The following is a 19,833-nucleotide window of genomic DNA, read 5'->3' as shown; positions in this document are numbered from 1 at the left end:
TAGGGGTGCCACATGATCATGGCCTGGGCTTTTGTAAATTGCTGTCAAAAGTCAATAAAAAGGTTATTTGACTCAAGTAAGAATGGGTAACACAACCTACACCTCCTTGCAAAAATGCAAAATGGTTCATTCCTTCTGGTAGCAGCAAATAAGCATTGAACACTTCACTGTTCACTAAACACAGCCATTACAACGTCATCAAAGCTCACCTTTAAGCATTCACACAGAGCAACATTTGGCAACCAGGATGAGGTGACAAGACGTTGGCTAAAAACATGATACATCTATTTGTGGCAGCGTCATACAAAGTTATGTTTAAGTTTGACTTTTGCATCTCATAGCACATAATTGTGGTGCATTCAGTTCAGTTCAGTTCAGTTTCAGTTTATTTCGAACATGCATACGATACAATGTAATGCATCACATATTTCCAGTTGTTTTATTACAGCACATCCGAAAAGGAACCTTCGTTAAAGTTTGGAAAAGGGGCATCACAAATTTTTTTAGGCATCAATTAGATACATGAATGATAATAATAGTTAAAATAATGGTATATTGTTATGATCATTATTCACTAATGCTAATTCTACATGAATCAGCTAATCTCTACCTTACACTAAATGAAAATAGAAATGGAAATTTGACAGATTTATAATTGTGTTTAAGTAAATAATGAAAGGTTGTATGGTTATTAAAGTTCACATTCAGGCTACTTTATGTTGAATTTGTCGACCTTATATTGTAAAAGAAATACCCCAAAATCAGGGCTTTTATCAGCCATGGCTATCGCGGGTGCTTTGTGTCAGCATCTTGTTGGCCATGGTCTGGTGATTTTCTGGTGAAGACGGCTCCCGTGATAGTGTTTTTTCACCTGGCTCCTCTGTGTGTGTGCATGTGACTGATAATGGGGGGAGGTGGGTCATCGAGGCATTGTTTTTAAGTCTGTAAAGCACTCTGTGTTGCATTTTATTTTATGTTCAAAAAGCACTTTATACATAAAGTTTAATTGACGGATTGATTGATTGATTGAGAAATAAAATAACATCAGATAATTTGGCGGGGGGGTGGAGAATATTTAGTCAGCCATATGCCCCCCTAAAAAGGCCTAACGACGCCACTGGTTCAAACGCTTGATAAAACACATTATTGATGAAGAAACTAAGACATAAACATGTAAATATTGTGGGCTTTCTGATTTGATTGATTGATTGATTGATTGAAACTTTTATTAGTAGATTGCACAGTACAGTACATATTCCGTACAATTGACCACTAAATGGTAACATCCGAATAAGTTTTTCAACTTGTTTAAGTACACGTAATCAATTCATGGTAAATGATCACAGTAGATGTGCTTGGGTCATCCCATTGGGAAGATTGGCACATGTATAGAAGGACAGATACAATGATTGATGGGTGGGAGTGCATTCATGCAAGAGGAAATTGGTTTGAAATAATATAATCTATATACTGTATGTTAATACAATCTTTATAAAATTAAAAACCTTATTAAAGTTATTTTCTATAGAAAATGTTGGAGACATTATAAGCTGCATGCAAAAACCTTATTCAGGTTTTTACATGTGTTTTAAAAGGCTAGTTTTAACAAAATAAAAGCAATAATTATTTTTTTAATGAATGGACACACATTAAGTGTGTATGTAGTGCCGTGACGTTAGGTTAGGGGTGTGGTTGGGGACCTTCAGGAGTTTAATAATAATAATAAATAAGTAATATTAAAGACCATAATGGGGTTACAAACTAAATTTTGTGTAGGGCCACACAAAGCCTAGGGACAGCCCTGCTGCTTATGAATAAAATTTATCATGTTGAATGTTAGTTGATAGGAAGGCCAAATCAGAAAATGCTGTAAAGCCTACTCCGTTGCAGCCTATTCCAGCGGTAAGTGAAGTGAGCCGTTTGAACATCTTGTGGACTGTGTGACTTTGCCTTGTGCAAAATCTGGGTGTAAATTGATCCTCACAGGTATGTGTCTGAGCACCAGATATCCTGCTGCCAATCCACTCGGGTCAACAATAGCTAGGGCAGTGGTTAAGGAGTTGTCACACTTTATTGCAGGATTTGCCTTTCCAAAGATAATTCAGAGTGACCAAGGGTCAAATTGTTTGTCACATCGAGTTGAGTGCTAAAACCATTAAAAAGGAACTGCCCATCATTCACAATCCTTATGTGAAATAAGAATACACATGTTTTCCTCTTTCCTTTTCTGCGCATTCTATGTCATAAAAAACTGATACCAAGAGGTGGCTAAAAATGCAGGTAATGGGGATATGATCTCTTTTGTTTATAAAGACTTCTAAAAACCTTGAACACCATTTTTTTTTATATACATGCTGCAAGTATGTCCAGTATGTAATGTAGTAGCAAGCACATTAATGATAACAAGTAATATTTACAGTATTTTGCTCATTTTAAGCAAAAACTTTTTTTCTGGCCGCATTCATTTCACAGAATGCATAGTAAACTATAGTGTACGTTTTTATGCACTCTGTGAAATCAATGTCAACAACACAGGGAGCACTTTCTGTGTTTGCTACCACTAATGGCAGACTTCTTGAGAGCCTTAGAACATGATCAATTAGCACTATCACTAAATGTAAAATAATAAGTACATACAAGAGTGACTTACAATCTCCGCTCTCACTTGGATGCCAACTGATTGTATATTTCAGGACTTTTGCTTGGGCTGTTAAATTCAGAATAATACTCCACCTCAAAATGCTTCTTATGCTGTGTTCCATTTGTTGAGAGCCTTGTAGTATGAAGTTGGTAGCGTGTGGATTTTCAAAGTTGACAAACCTCTCTGCTTGATGCCACAACTTTCTCCTATACAGGTGAGATGCATGATTTATAAAATGTTGTAAAATCGAAACTTTTAAAAATTTAAAGGCAATACAGCAGCAGCAGAAGCAGCTCAATGCTCATGCAAGCTAGTAGCTGGTAGTTGGCTACTCACTAGTGGTCAGAGGAGCAGTGTGAGCAAGGTGATATTTCACTATGCCAGAAAAGTAGTTCCTTTGTGTTAGTTTTTAAAATAACAATGTCACTCTAAGTTGGTCAATACGTAGGTCACGGCATGTAAATTGAGTGTTGTTGGAAGTTTTTTGATTGCTTTATAGATTCTTACTAGCAGTTTTTTATTTATTTAGAACACACATAAGTATTAGAAGTACCTGGGAAGCACTAAAAGTACCTGGGAGTCCACCTGAACAGCAAACTGGACTAGAAGGACAGCAGGGCATGAGCATACTAGATACTTCCTGAGAAAGCTCAGGTACTTCAATATGTGTAGCAAGCTGTTGGAGATCTTCTACCATTCTGTGGTAGCCAGTTCCTGTACTTTGCTTTGGTTGGCTGTGGGAACAGCACCAGCAAAACTGACATAAGTCGGCTGGACAAACTGATCCAAAAATCCGGCCAAACTATTGGCACGCAGTTGGCGGCGTTTGTCTCAGTGAGTGACAGGAGGACACTGGACAAACTGCTGTGCATCATGGGCAATTCTGCCCACCCATTCCACCAGACAATTAAAGGACAGCGGCGCTCAGACTCCAACAGGCTTCTCCAGCTTGGTTTCTATAGTGAACGCTACAAGAACTCCTTCAGTCCGCACTCCGTCCAGCTGTACAAACACTCTTCGTACGGTAATAGAGCGTTCTTGTCTGTTACAAATCTGCTTTAACGTTACCACACCTTTCTTTGTTCATAATGTATATTTAGGTTGTATTAAGGGACAAGCTGTAGAAAATGGATGGATGGATGGACTTACTTGTAATTTATCTATTTTTTAAGATGTCCCATTCTATTGCTGCTGTTGTTATTTACAATCTATTTCGTGTTGTTGGTCGACTACATTTGATTTATCATTTAATCCTCTTTTTTGTGCCCTCGAGAGTGTTTAGTTATCCTTTCCTTTCCTCTTGTAATTGAGCTACTGTTTAAAACAATTTCCCTTGAGGATAAATAAATTGTTGTCTAAGTCTGATAAGGATTGTGGATGATGGGCAAAATTCCAAAACAGTGCAGTTACTTTTTTATGATAATTGCTAAACTATTGTAGATAAAAACTGCTACTGTAGCACTACATAAACAAGTGATTAAGTAGTAAAATATGATATACTGTTTAAGGTTCTGAATTGTTGGTTGATCGATGGAAATTATTTTGTTGCATTCGCAGTGTGTATATTTCCTTGGATGTTGGCTTGACTTTCTCTCATTCTTTCCTCACTTAACTTTCAATGTGTTGCTTTTCTTCCTTGATGGGTCTCGTTGGACCTGGCGGGCCCGTGCACCAAATCCCAGAGTCTGCAGGGACTCGGTGAAGTAGCGTTGTGTTGGAGACACGCATAGCATCACCAACAGCTTTGCGTCGCCACCTGGAAGACGGAAATTGAAAGTTGGTCCAACAAAAAATGTTTTTGTTGGAAGTCTTACTACCTATGGCGTCCTTGAGCAGGTGTGTCAGCTTGCTGTTCCTGTAAGGGATGTGAGATCTCTGCTCGGCCAGTGCACCAAGGACGTCTGAGAGGGCAGAGAGACTGCGGTTGATGCAGGATACCTCCCACAGGGCTGGGCCTGAAACTCCAGTCATATCTGACGCACACAACTTTGTGGTAAGTGTGTGTTCAAGTGTACATAAGACAGGTATTTCTACCTCCTCACCAACACACTCACTCCCTGCAAGGTCCACAAACTGCAGCTTGGTCTTGAACACAGCCCGGGTGGTGCCCAATCTTGGGGAGGTGCAGGGAGACTGTGACGGGGAAGGACAAGGGGAAGAGGCGGGGCTTCCTAGGCTATCATCCCGTGGGCTCCACCGCTCCTGTGTGGAGTGTTGAATGCTCTTCTTGGCGCTCTGCAGCCTGCGTGCTAAAGGAGGAAGAGCACATGGATGAAGGTCTCGCTTCAAATCTCAGAGAGAAAGTAACATTCTCACCCAGGGCTCGAACATTGGGACTCTTGGAGAAAATAGTGAGCGTGACAATGAGGTGGGAACGTGAGGAGTCGGAATGCACTAGAGTGGGACAATGAGCTCTGAGCTTCAGCACTCTGCTCATGATGTGCATCACGTCAGAAGTATCACTTACAGGCCTGCAGAAGGAACAACAGTCAGGACGCTTCTTAGGTTGCATTGATTTCTATGTTGGTACTTGAGTTAACATTGTATTGTATCTTTTGAAGGGACAATACTTTTGAAAGTACACTTATACACACTGCTACCTTGGTTTTCGTACACCCTCACAAAATATTTCGTATACCATCTCTGTTACCTTCATCACCTTCATCTTCAGCTTGGAGGTGTGTTTGGGCTATTTTTACTTCACACGGTCATGTTGAAATTCATGAATCCCCTCAATGAACTGGAGCTCCCCAGTGGCAGCACCATTCATGCAGCCCCAGACAATGACAATACCAGTGGGCGTATCAATTGAAATATCGATAGGTGGGTATTTGTATCGGATTGATACTAGTGCGTTGGGATGGATACTTTTATCTGCAGTTTATTGTCGACGCAACTTGCAAATTTCTGATATTTTTGTTGTTTTGCTGACATTTTTACATTTATGATTTTGTTACATTACTTTTTGTGAGCTTTTGCATGAGTGACTTTTTCTAAAATTATTGTATGTCAGTCATAAGGGAATTATTTTTGATGAATTGTATACTATTACATTGCTTTACAGTGAAGTAAATTATATAGCGCTTTTCTCTAGTGACTCAAAGCGATTTTACATAGTGAAACCCAATATCTAAGTTACATTTAAACCAGTGTGGGTGGCACTGGGAGCAGGTGGGTAAAGTGTCTTGCCCAAGGACACAACGGCAGTTACTAGGATGGCGGAAGCGGGGATCAAACCTGAAACCCTTAAGTTGCTGGCACGGCCACTCTACCAACCGAGCTATACCGCCCTTATATTGTTAAAAAAGCAACTTTATTTTGCATAAAAATGTTCCAATGTGTGTGTGTTAATCTAACTAACTGGAGGCAAATTCACTAAATTATACATTGATCATGACATTTCAAATCAAATTGGGGTGTACAATAAATACCAAACAGATAATTATTGTCCAATATGAGGAATAATGATGTCACACAGATACATCTGATAACATTAGAAACAGCTTAACAACAGATAAATAAAACCAAGAAAAACATTACAATAAATCAAGATTACCTTTAGGTGGGTTAGGGTGAGCAAATCAAATGCTCCTTTTCTCCCACTCATGCTGTAAACTTGCCTTGGGCTCATTGTAAACAAACATGGCGTCAATCGTGTGGAACTTCTTCACTGTTTCAGAGCAAGACGTTTCGCATGCAATTTGCTCCAAATGTGCGAACATTTGTAAACAAGCATCAAAACGTTCAGCGCGTTCAGGACATGCGGTCTCATTCAACAAACGTTCCGTGATATGACCGGTTTTAGAGTAATTCATAATTTTCATAGATTTTTGCTTTTTTTAATTTTGACTACTCCTCCCACTTTTTATAACTAATTCAAACTATTCCACCGTTAAAGTATTTGTCTTGATTAGGATAATAAAACTTGGTATTTTTAAACCCCAAAACTTCCCAGTTTTTACAGTATTCATGATTTTCCAAATATAATTGGACAATACAATTGGTACTCTTCCCACCAATGTCACTTACTGTTTGCTTTTGTTTTCACCCTGAAAATAACCTTGAAGGCAAGTTAATGTTCAACACTATCGTAAAAAACATTTATTTAGTCTGAAATTAGCAAAAAAGCAATCTGGGTAATGAGGTCATTTTGACCTATTGCATTATGATTAACAATTGGCAGCCACCTTTGTATTTCAATCAATAGTCCCCTTAAGGCCTAATTTGGAATAATTTAATGTTAGTCTATTTAAGCATTATAACTGTGATTTAATTGTGTTTTTGTAACATACTTTATGAGAAACTTCACATTCAAGTAATTCTGCAAAGGCACACATCTAATAGCAATATAAGGGGAAGAGGAAGACGAAAGAAGGGGAAAATACGGTAGTTATTCCGGGGAAAAGGAAGAGTTGACACTTGACAGGTACAATTATATGTTTGTCATACAGTAGTATGTATATACAGTGGGTAGATAGATAGACAAGCAGCTGTGTTCTTACTCCTGTGTGAGGGAGGAGACTTGGCTGGAACTGCAGGATGTAGAGACACTTTCCCGGCGATGGACTGCGCTGACGTTCGCTTGCTCGTCTCCAGACAGCAGGTCCAACACATCGTTGTTGTACACCTCGATCACCGACATCTCCACCGTGTGGCTGGAGGCAGGCTTCTCGGAGATCAGCCTGCCTCATAGGTTAACTTGCTAACTTTCATTCTAACTTGAACACCTAATGAGATTACAGTGAATGGATGTTTTACCGAAATAACTCAGCAGAGGCCTTGAGAACGACTCCTTGCTGCAGCCCTGAGCGGCCGCCCAACGCAGGGGATCCCATCATAGTGTGAGTCTTCCCACTTCCTGTCTGCCCGTATGCCATGATGCATACATTGTAGCTGCAAGCGTGCATGAATGAATGACTCTATACACTACACTTGTGTTGCTGTTTGATAGGGGTGTCCCGATCCAATATTAAGATTGGTCCGATACCAGCAAAAAAACAAGTATGGGATGATATCGGCTTGTATCAAAAATCTACAATACAAGCGCTGTGATACAAGCAGTCCTGCTGCGCCCGATATCATCTAAATAGATTGTATTCACCTGACCTTACATCCGGCTCATTGAATATGCCAGGCTCAAAGTGATGGTCAAGTAAACGTCTGTTGTCAAAGGGTTAAAGTTAAAGTTAAAGTTAAAGTACCAATGATTGTCACACACACACTAGGTGTGGCGAAATTATTCTCTGCATTTGACCCATCACCCTTGATCACCCCCTGGGAGGTGAGGGGAGCAGTGGGCAGCAGCGGTGGCTGCGCCCGGGAATCATTTTGGTGATGATTTAACCCCCAATTCCAACCCTTGATGCTGAGTGCCAAGCAGGGAGGTAATGGGTCCCATTTTTATAGTCTTTGGTATGACTCGGCCGGGATTTGAACTCCCAACCTACCGATCTCAGGACGGACACTCTAACCACTAGGCCACTGAGTAGGTTCTGGGCGGCATTCTGCCTTTCTCGAAGAAAAATGCCCTATAATGCATTGTTTTAGGCTATTGGAACCGCCCAAATCGTGAAAAAGATCCACGTTTCTTTAGAGTTCATTGAGAGGTAATCAAGAAGGGCAAAAGAGTGCAAGATTTTATGAAACGACGACAAGAAAAGTGCCTCTCGAATATAGCACTCCAGTCCAAGGGAGCAGAGTCAAAGAATGCACGACTTACAGTAATCACTTTGTTAGATATACTTTTAATGTTTAGTATTTCCTATTTAAGTATTATTTTGATACTATTTGTATGTTATCTTGTTTTCGAGTTCTTAAAACACATTTTTGTAACGAGTGTTTCGTAAAGCACGAACTCGACGAGTCTAAATAAAAGAAAGCAAATGTGAGATATACCTAAAAAGAGTTAAGCTTTTACCAAAGGCAGCAATCATAAATGAAGCTTTTAACACATACACAACTTTGAGCTCTATAGTTATATTTCGATGATGACGGGGAAAACCACACATACTCGTAATGACGCGGGCAACATCAAGAAAGTAACATGGCCGAAACTTACTCGGTCATGCAGTTATAGTGAGCTGTGATCACTTCTCCGCCTTTCCTTAACAACCAGCCAGGTCTTCAGTGATGTCTTTGATTATCTTAATGAGTGGTTAACATAATAGGAAAGTAAAAACAGTAAATCAAGGCTATCGAGTGGTTCTCACTGTTTGTTTGCTAAGTCGCATCCTCGCAAGAGCACCAGATAGTTCTGGTGAACGCAGTCAAAGGATAATCCATGAGATCACTCGACAAACTTACTTTGATCACGTACAGGGATCGATTCCATTGCATGGTTTGTTTTTTGCTCCTATCTGCTTTTAGCACTAAGATCTAGACCCCTTGCGTACTCAGATAATGTGCATGTTATTTGCTGCACAGTAGCCATGTTGGTTTGTTTGACCATCACTTCCGATCAAAAGTCACGTGAATTAGTATAACCTATACCTACCAAAAGGAACACAATGTTTGTATTTAAGTGAAGTCACTAACAAAAGGTAAAAATGGTAGGCTATAGGCTACTGGGAGCAGCAGCTACACAACAGCTAAGCACACAATAGCACACAAGCTAGACATACGTAATAAGTGTTCTTAATTGAACAATATTTCAGTCTAAAACAATATAAACAGGTATCAATAATTATAGTTGCATATTACTTACAGATAGAAGTCTCAAAGGCAGAAGCGTAATAGAAAGTATCCAGTAACAAGCGTGTCCACATCATTCGCCTTACTGCGTCAAGAGCTTAACTTAATTATTGTGGCCTCAAGGTGTAAGCCAGAAAAATTACCACGGTTTGTATTTAAGTGAAGTCACACTTAATAATCCTACCATTGTTCTCTGTTTGACTAATTTCACTCGATCAAGCCCTCTCAAACATTACAAAATAAAAAATGCATGTATGACTAAGGCTGATTACCTAAATTAGAATGAACTAATTTACTCAATTAAGGATCTAATATCGGTATAGTAACAGAACTGGAACAAGTTGCACCGGGTCACCCCTACTGTTTGACACTTACCCATCCAGCACAGATGTAAGGAGAGGCTTGATCTCCTCGAATACAGTTTCTTGGGAATCTTCTGGGCCATGCACCCTGGAGGAAGAACAACACCGTTATTAAAACATTCAAATGTCAAGTTTATACGATTTTTGTACCTCTCAAACTCAAACATCTTGCTTTGCGCTGGCACTCCCGCCTTCATGCAGTTGACTACCACTGTGTCCTGGAAAACACCAAGAGGACGTATGCGAGGACGTGTAACTGTAGGAAAGTTTAAATGCCGATGAAACTTACGTCACTGATCGCATGCACAATTTGCTCCGAGGACACCGGCCTGAAAGTGAAGACCATCATATTAACAAACCTGTAACTCAACAATGTTTTTTTTGGGTCTAAATACGCACCCTGACCCAAGAAGCGGGGACTGGACGTGGTCGAAGGGTAGAAGAGGGCGCACTCGGCAGTGGACACGGATGTTCCCTCTGAGCTCCTGCAACATGAAAGAGTTTCCCCTATTGTCACCTAACACTCGATGGACACACTGACAAGACTTGTCCAAGCCTCACCACCAGCGTGTTATGAAGGTCTTTCCTTCTCTGCCTCTCCGCGTTGCACTTCACCCGCTCCTCCTCCAGAGAATGCTCCAGAGCCGTCAACTGGGCCTGTAAATCTGCACAGAAATAGTTCACAAGAACAAGTTAACAAACGACGTGGTCATCGACATATAACACGAGGAGGGAAGATCTACTACTGTTTGTGCGTTATCATGCGGAGGTCAACATTCAAGAAATGACTATTCCAGGTCACGCATTCATTCCTATGAGGCTAACAGACCAGAAAGAGCAACCATGTTTTCATGGCAAAAACGGACCTACTCAGGCTAACACTATATAAAAATGAAAATTAATAATAATAATTTCAAAAAATGCATTAACAAATAGAACGCAAAACAGGAACATTAAGAAAACAAGAACAAGCTATTATAGCCCAGATGCTACACTCTATATTACATAATAATGTAGCATATTTTAAAACAGCGAAATTGCACAAAAAACTAACGCATGAACAAATCAAATGCAAAAAAGGAGAAGTTTTAAAATAAAACAAGCACAGACACCACACTTTATAATATTACATTATAATGTAATATATTTTAAATAATCAACATTTTACATAAGCGTGTTATGTAGAATGTACAATTATTACATTATAAGGTAGTTTGGATGAGCAAAATTGTGAATATTTATAGGTTTTGTACATTTAACCCTTAAAAAACTGAATGTTTCAGTTAAATTACACTGGTTATAAGTCAAATTATATATATATATATATATATATATATATATATATATATATATATATATATATATATATATATATATATATATATATATATATATATATATATATATATATATATATATATATATACCAGTGACGTGCGGTGAGGTTCATGGCTGGTGAGGCACTGACTTCATCACAGTCAGATTTACAAACATATGAACCCTAAAGAGTATCTTATTCACCATTTGATTGGCAGCAGTTAATGGGTTATGTTTAAAAGCTCATACCAGCATTCTTCCCTGCTTGGCACTCAGCATCAAGGGTTGGAATTGGGGGTTAAATCACCAAAAATTATTCCCGGGCGCGGCGCCGCTGCTGCCCACTGCTCCCCTCACATCCCAGGGGCTGAGCAAGGGGATGGGTCAAATGCAGTGTTGGGTTAGTTACTGAAAACCAGTAACTAGTTACAGTTACTAGTAATTGTTGATGACTGAAGTGATCATACCAACCAAACCTAACCCCCTCCCACCCCCCCTCCATATCCCACACCCCGGATTGTAAATAATTCAATGTATATACTCTGATGATTATCTTGTGTGATGACTGTATTATGATGTTAGTGTATATTTGATAGTATATATCTGTATCATGAATCAATTTAAGTGGACCCTGACTTAAACAAGTTAAAAAAACGTATTTGGGTGTTACCATTTAGTGGTCAATTGTACGGAATCTACTAATAAAAGTTTCAATCAATCAATCAATCAACAACATAGCTGTAAACCTGGCTTCACCTAAGGAAGGCACACGTGACATACACGGAGCCTAACCAGGCAGATTTGAATTGTTGTTTTGGGCAGTAGACGGGATCTTTGATCCAAGACACAACTTACATTTAACTAAAATGTTATTTTCTTTGTGCTCGACAAAAGAAAAGAAGTGAGAATATCTCATACTTGCCAACCCTCCCGAATTTCAGTGCCTCTCTCTGGGACAACCATTCTCCAAATTTCTCCCGATTTCCAGCCGGACTTAAGGCACGCCCCCTCCTGATCCGTGCGGATCTGAGTGGGGACAGCCTGTCGTCACGTCCGCTTGGCCAACCAAAAAGTAACCACAGAACACTATACCGTATAGTCGTATAGTGTTCTGTGGTTACTTTTTGGTTGGCCAACGGTTTACGTTGTATTGCGCACCCCCCTCCCCTCCCCTCCCCACACCCAGACACACGCACACACAGAGAGCGCAGCGGAAGAATCAGAAGCACGTCTCTGCTTCGCTGCCATAAAACACACTCAGATCCTCAGTTTCTAGCCGATACTACATAAAAAATAACGTAAAATAACGCAGTAACGCATCATGTAGTAACGGTAACTGAGTTACTGCATGTAAAAAATAACGCGTTAGATTACTAGTTACCGCCGAAACTAACGGCGTTACAGTAACGCGTTAGTCCCAACACTGGTCAAATGCAGAGGACAAATTTCACCACACCTAGTGTGTGTGTGACAATCATTGGTACTTTAACTTTACACATACAAACTGTAGCACACAAAAAAAGCACATTTAATTAAAAAAAACGTTGTTATGGTCTTACCTTTACTTATAAGTGCGGGAACAGTGGTGTTCGTGTTGGAGGAGTTGTGAATGAATGAAATATGAAATCCGTGCTGCAGTCTGCAGGTGTACCTAATGTTGTGTCTCTGCAGTCGTTCACGGCTCCTCCGGCGCGAGCATTGTTGTGTTTGCACCTTTTGGCTTCTTGTTAAGTGACTTTTTTTGGGTGGATTCGGTCTTGCACGTGGAGGGTTTGGGTGTGGGCTTTGGTTGGTGTGGCGCTCCCGTCGGGGGGTGCACTCTGCGGCGGAGGTGCATTAACCGGCACCAGGAGGCGGGATTACTGCGAGCCTCACACAGTGCGTCTTCGCAGCAGTTTTATGATTGCTCAGCACAAGAAATACGTTACACACATACAGTTGTTGACAAAATACACTGTACATTATATACCTCAGCTAACTAAAATATGGAAATGTATAATATAATTAATATAGCAATATGGTCTCACTGCACAGCAGGCCAGCAGTTAGCCGAGTCCGCAATCCATGTTGAGGCACAACGCAGTGACGTGCCTCAACTGGCTGCTGATCACCGCACCGTCTCTTCTCAGTATTTGAACGGCAAATGTGAAAATTCAGCGATTTTGAATAAAAATAATCTAAAACTGGTGAAGTTAAATGGAAAGTAACTTTATAGTATAATCACTGGATACATATAACAATTTAATTATTTTTTTTTCTTTTTACATTTTTTTTCTTTCCATGATGGCAGGTGAGGCCCCGCCGGTGAGCGCACGTCACTGATATATACATACACATATATATACTACTACTACTACTACTCAGTGGCCTAGTGGTTAGAGTGTCCGTCCTGAGATCGGTACGTTGGGAGTTCAAATCCCGGCCGAGTCATACCAAAGACTATAAAAATGGGACCCATTACCTCCCTGCTTGGCACTCAGCATCAAGGGTTGGAATTGGGGGTTAAATCACCAAAATGATTCCCGGGCGCAGCCACCGCTGCTGCCCACTGCTCCCCTCACCTCCCAGGGGGTGATCAAGGGTGATGGGTCAAATGCAGAGAATACTCTCGCCACACCTAGTGTGTGTGTGACAATCATTGGTACTTTAACTTTATATACATACATATATATATATATATATATATATATATATATATATATATATATATATACATATATGTCTTAATAAGGTTATCCAAAAAATAGTGCTCGATACCGTAGTAGAGCGCAATATATGTATGTGTGGGGAAAAAAATCACAAGACTATTTCATCTCTACAGGCCTGTTTCATGAGGGGGGGTACCCTCAATCATCAGGAGATGATTGAGGGTACCCCCCCTCATGAAACAGGCCTGTAGAGATGAAATAGTCTTGTGATTTTTTTTCCCACACATACATATATATATACATATACATATATATATATATATATATATATATATATATACATACATACACACACACACACACACACATATATATATATATATACACACATACACAGATAAAAATAAATATATATATATATATATATTGTATACAGCATATACTGTAACTACATCGTTGCATATTCTCCACATGTATGCACATTTTCTCTTTACACCAATGTATTTGTATTGCTTGGTTGGATTTCAAAGCATTTTTAATCCGTGTGTGATGTATAAAGTTTTATTTGATCGATTATGATTCAGAAAATTAATAACAATGCGTCGCCTCCCTGTGGTTGGAGTGTGAAGTTCAACTAGTTCATGAGCAGGTAAAGTATTGTTAAGCTACAAAAAAGTGAAAAACAAGTGTATGGTGTATATTGCTACTATGATACATATATTGCTACTATGGTACATTTTTAGTCTACTTAATACCTGCATTATCCTTTCCATCCTTTGTAACTGAGCTACCGAGTGGAACAATTTCCCTTGTGGATCAATAAAGTTTGTCTAAGTCTAAGTGTAATGTTTGTGTGGGCGTTGCACACATTTACACCCTTACTTTGACTCTCATTTCCTCCGCATCCTTTTAGAGAACAGCTGCCCTGTTGTGTCAGCTCCTTCTGAAGCTGCTTGCTCTGCTCGTCCAGCTCAGTAGCAAAACTCACATAGACTGCAAAAACCTCACTAAGGCACTGCTTCAAAGCCTGACAGCAGCACCACAAAAGAAAAATGTCAATTTAGCAAAATGTAAGAGCATCGTATCTCCGATTAGTGTGTACAGTATTCCTTGTGTTCATGATATACCTGGACGTCAGAAATGAGTTTGCCGATTGCTAAGCAGGTGATCTTCTTCTCCTCTTCTTCTTGTTGTTGACGTTTGAGGGCTTTGGTATTTTCTTCATGCTCTTGATGCAGTTTCCCCAAGGACTGAAACATTACATTAAGTTTCATTGGAGCAAGCCTTGACCTTATTATTGGAATCTAACTGTTTTGTACCCAGTGCATCCAGAAAGTATTCACCACGCTTCACTTTTTCCACATTTTGTTATGTGACAACCTTATTTGAAAATGGAATCAATTCATTGTTTTCCTCAAAATTCAACAGACAATACCCCATTAAGGCAATAAGAACATACTTTTGTATATGTATTTAGCATACATAGCACGGTGGGACAGGGGTTAGTGCGTCTGCCTCACAATACGAAGGTCCTGAGTAGTCATGAGTTCAATCCCGGGCTCGGGATCTTTCTGTGTGGAGTTTGCATGTTCTCCCCGTGACTGCATGGGTTCCCTCCGGGTACTCCGGCTTCCTCCCACCTCCAAATACATGCACCTGGGGATAGGTCGATTGGCAACACTAAATTGGCCCTAGTGTGTGAATGTGAGTGTGAATGTTGTCTGTCTATTTGTGTTGGCCCTGCGATGAGGTGGCGACTTGTCCAGGGTGTACCCCGCCTTCCGCCCGATTGTAGTTGAGATAGGCTCCAGCGCCCCCCGCGACCCCGAAGGGAATAAGCGGTAGAAAATGGATGGATGGATAGTATAACTAAACAACTATTAAATCAAATGTACATAAGTATTTACAGCCTTTGCTCAATACTTTGTTGATGCACCTTTGGTGCAACTACAGCCTCAAGTATTTTTAATACGATGCCAAAAGCTTGGCACACCTATCTTTGGGCAGTTTCGCCCATTCCTCTTTGCAGCACCTCTCAACCTCCATCAGGTTGGATGCGAAGTGTTGGCTTTCATCCAGGATGTTTCTGTACATTGCTGCATTCATCTTAGTCTAGTCAGGGAGGTGACCAAGTACCCGATGGTGACTCTGTCAGAGCTACAGCATTCCTCTGTGGAGAGAAGAGAACCTTCCAGAAGGACAACCAACTCTGCAGCAATCCACCAATCAGGCCTGTATGGTAGACGGAAGCCATTTCTGAGTAAAAAGTTTGCCAAAATGCACATGAAAGACTCTAAAACCATGAGAAACTAAATTATATGGTCTGATGAGACAAAAATTAAACTCTTTGGGGTGAATGTCAGGCATCATGTTTGGAGGAAACCAAGCACCGCTCATCACCAGGCCAATACCATCCCTACAGTGAAGCAGGGCGGCGGAGGCATCATGCTGTGGGGATGTTTTTCTGCGGCAGTAACTGGGAGACTAGCCAGGATAGAGGGAAAGATGAATGCAGTAATGTACGGAGACATCCTGAATGAAAACCAACGCTTCCTATGCTGGAGCTTGAGAGGTGCTGCAAAGAGGAATGGGCAAAACTGCCCAAAGATAAGTGTGCCAAGCTTGTGGCATCGTATTCAAAAAGACTTGAAGCTGTTATTGCTGCCAAAGGTGCAGTATTGAGCGAAGGCTGTTTTTTGTTTTTATTAAATTTGGAAAAAAAAAAAAAAAAAAAAACTTTTCACATTGTCATTATGAGGTATTGTGTGTAGACTTTTGGGGACAAAAATGAATTTATTAACTTTGGAATAAGGCTGTACAATGACAAGATGTGGAAAAAGTGAAGCGCAGTGAACACGTTCCACATGCACTGTATATTTATATGTATGTATATATATATGTGCAGTATAAACTACAGTAGTTGTTACATTGTTTTTATACAATATGTCTTATAAGAAAGTTGTTTTTACTTCTTAATAGGCAAGTTTGTGTTAAAAATTCTGATGTTTTGGGGGATCAAGCACCAATTAAATTGATTTGAATACATTTTGATGGGAGACACTGATTTAAGATACAAGTACTTTTAGTTTAGAGGTTCCTTGCAGAACCAATTAAGCTCGTAAATTGAGGTTAGGGATGTAACAATAAAAGAGTTACATATCACAGTTATTGTGACCAAAATATTATTGCGGTATTGTTGACTGTGTGAATTTTTTTATTTATATACACACTGAAATCTTTTAACCAAGTTAAGTTTAAACATAACTAAAATAAATAGACAGTTAGAAAACCCACTCATTTGCTTGATTTGTGTTTATTATATGCTTCACTGGTAGTGTTTTTGTGTTATTATTTTATGTTTTAATGGCTAAGCTTTTATTGTTTTAAATATTGGTTTGAACTGTAGAACTTTAAGATGTATTTAAAAGAAATGTGTGTTCCAAATAAAATCTATTATTATTACTTATTATTTCTGGTCGGCGTTTTGTCCTACTCTGTTCGGCAGTACTTGAACGCACCATAAAAACACCTGCGTCTCTTTTCCTCTGAGGAAAGATCGATCACTCTGAGATACACTAAAAGATCACAGCTTTTAGGTTCAATGTACACACAATTGAATAGCTTAGTTGCTCAAACAGCAATGTGTTTACATAAGTTTGGATTGGGGTATGTTGTTTCTTAATGGGGAAAGACGTTAATGGCTCTTGTTTTCATGTTGGCGCCAGTCAGACTGGGAGTTTATCAAAGTGCAGTTATCAATCTCGGTTTTTTGATAATGTTCATTAAAACTGTAATATCTACCGTCTGGAGTTTTACGGCGGTCACCATTATTACCGCTTATCTTTACATCCATTGTTGAGGGACTACTTTATTACACATTACAAAACCCAAAACCAGTGAAGTTGGCACATTGTGTAGATCATAAATAAAAACAAAATACAATGATTTGCAAATCCTTTTCAACCTATATTCAGTTGAATAGACTGCAAAGAAAAGATACATAACGTTCAAACTGGAAAACTTTATTTTTTGCAAATATTAGCTCATTTGGAATTTGATGCCTGCAACATGTTTCAAAAAAGCTGGCACAAGTGGCAAAAAAGACTGAGAAAGTTGAGGAATTCTCATCAAACACCTATTTGGAACATCCCACAGGTGAACAGGCTAATTGGGAACAGGTGGGTGCCATGATTGGGTATAAAAGCAGCTTCCATGAAATGCTCAGTCATTCACAAACAAGGATGGGGCGAGGGTCACCACTTTGTGAACAAATGCATGAGCAAATTGTCGAACAGTTTAAGAACATTTCTCAACGAGCTATTGCAAATAATTTAGGGATTTCACCATCTACAGTCCTTAGTATCATCACAAGGTTCAGAGAATCTGGAGAAATTACTGCACATAAGCGATGATATTACGGACCTTCGATCCCTCAGGCGGTACTGCATCAAAAAGCGACATCAGTGTGTAAAGGATATCACCACATAGGCTCAGGAATACTTCAGAAAACCACTGTCAGTAACTACATTTCGTCGCTACATCTGTAAGTGCAAGTTAAAACTCTACTATGCAAAGCGAAAGCCATGCAAGCAAAAGCCATTTATCAACAACACCCAGTAACGCTGCCGGCTTCGCTGGCCCTGGGCCTGAGCTCATCTAAGACGGACTGATGCAAAGTGGAAAAGTGTTCTGTAGTCTGACGAGTTCACATTTCAATTTTTTTTGGAAACTGTGGACGTCGTGTCCTCTGGACCAAAGAGGAAAAGAACCATCCGAAATGTTATAGGAGCAAAGTTCAAAAGCCAGTATCTGTGATGGTATGGGGGTGTATTTGTGCCCAATACATGGGTAACTTACACACGTGTGAAGGCACCATTAATGCTGAAAGGTACATGCAAGTTTTGGAGCAACATATGTTGCCATCCAAGCAACGTTATCATGGACGCCCCTGCTTATTTCAGCAAGACAATGCCAAGCCACGTGTTACAACAGTGTGGCTTCATAGTAAAAGAGTGCCGGTACTAGACCGGCCTGCCTGTAGTCCAGATCTGTCTCCCATTGAAAATGTGTGGTGCATTAGGAATCCTAAAATACCACAACGGAGCTGAACAACTTAAGCTGTACATCAAGCAAGAATGGGAAAGAATTCCACCTGAAAAGCTTCAAAAATTGGTCTCCTCAATTCCCAAACGTTTACTGAGTGTTGTTAAAAGGAAAGGCCATGTAACACAGTGGTAAAATGCCCCTGTGACAACTTTTTTGCAATGTGTTGCTGCCATTAAATTCAAAGTTAATGATTATTTGCAAAAAAACAACATATTTCTCAGTTTGAACATTAAATATCTTGTCATTGCAGTCTATTCAATTGAATATAAGTTGAAAAGGATGTGCAAATCATTGTATTCTGTTTTTATTTACAAATTACACAACGTGCCAACTTCACTGGTTTTGTACGCTTCTGCCACTCTGCCCACCTCGATTATCAAGGACCTTCTTCAAAAATCCTTTACATAAGAAGAGTTTTCTACTGTTTTTAACAACATTATTCTCCCCAATGTTTTGAACTGATCTTTGGGGCCATTGATGTCATTTTAGGTCCTGATTTGGCCCGCAGGTCACCAGTTGACTAACACTCCTAAACAAATCGTCTTACCTCTGTAAGCCTTATATGAAGAATTGCATTCTCTGTCTCCAACTCCAGTATCCGCTCTTCTTTAGTCTAAAAACACAATTAATTATCTTATTATTTTAGCTAATTATCGTTAAATAAAAACTAAAAACAAAACAAAACAAGCAATTCAGTTGCTAAACATTTTCTTTCGACGCCTACGTCACTTACTCTCAGTTTGTGTTCCAGCAGGTGGACCTGGTGAGCAAAAACCTGGTCACGGTTCACAAAAAGAGGCATTTTATGAAGTTTAAAGAAGAAAAGAAAGTAAGGTTTAGTCTTTCAAGTGTTAGCAGACGCTCAAACCGTCTCCAAATGTCATCTAATCCGATTAGAAACGTCCAGGAACAACTCGTAATTCTCTTCACCTGTCTCGACAGCCTGCTATGAATAATACTTGAGGGTAGGTTTAACAAAATGTGATTTTATAAAAAATGTAACAATTTTAACAGCTAAAACGAACTAAATACAGCGAGGTAAAAAAATAAAAAAATAACGCACACATGT

At 39.6% G+C, this 19,833-nt stretch overlaps 1 protein-coding gene across 2 annotated transcripts; it reads right to left on the bottom strand.

The window, feature by feature from the left end:
* Positions 1 to 230: 230 nt before the first annotated feature.
* On the bottom strand, positions 231 to 19,813 carry kif25 (kinesin family member 25). Of its 2 annotated transcripts, none has more exons than XM_061929159.2 (15): positions 19,498 to 19,813; positions 19,312 to 19,377; positions 14,786 to 14,908; positions 14,541 to 14,685; positions 10,255 to 10,358; positions 10,093 to 10,178; positions 9,983 to 10,022; positions 9,844 to 9,911; positions 9,707 to 9,781; positions 7,400 to 7,534; positions 7,144 to 7,323; positions 4,958 to 5,112; positions 4,684 to 4,890; positions 4,459 to 4,614; positions 231 to 4,397 (listed from the first exon to the last, which is right to left on the bottom strand). In XM_061929159.2, exons 1-15 carry the CDS (start codon positions 19,564 to 19,566, stop codon positions 4,246 to 4,248), a joined length of 1,761 nt encoding a protein of 586 aa, XP_061785143.2. In that variant the 5' UTR covers positions 19,567 to 19,813; the 3' UTR covers positions 231 to 4,245. The 2 variants fall into 2 exon arrangements, with proteins under 2 accessions (XP_061785143.2, XP_061785144.2); XM_061929160.2 differs by having other exon boundaries at positions 4,696 to 4,890.
* Between the last annotated feature and the right edge of the window lie 20 nt (positions 19,814 to 19,833).

Source organism: Nerophis lumbriciformis, linkage group LG34 (assembly GCF_033978685.3).
Source record: "Nerophis lumbriciformis linkage group LG34, RoL_Nlum_v2.1, whole genome shotgun sequence".
NCBI lineage: Eukaryota > Metazoa > Chordata > Actinopteri > Syngnathiformes > Syngnathidae > Nerophis > Nerophis lumbriciformis.
The sequence above is the reverse complement of the archived record's forward strand: the minus strand, read 5'-3'. Positions and strand labels throughout refer to the sequence as shown.

Excerpts from the sequence above, each read along its gene's own strand:
- kif25 (XM_061929159.2), bottom strand. The coding sequence starts at position 19,566 with ATGCCTCTTTTTGTGAACCGTGACCAGGTTTTTGCTCACCAGGTCCAC. Across the intron at positions 4,615-4,683 it reads TGCAGGGAGTGAGTGTGTTG|ATATGACTGGAGTTTCAGGC; the intron begins GTGAGGAGGTAG and ends TGTGTGCGTCAG. Across the intron at positions 4,398-4,458 it reads CCTGCTCAAGGACGCCATAG|GTGGCGACGCAAAGCTGTTG; the intron begins GTAGTAAGACTT and ends TCCGTCTTCCAG.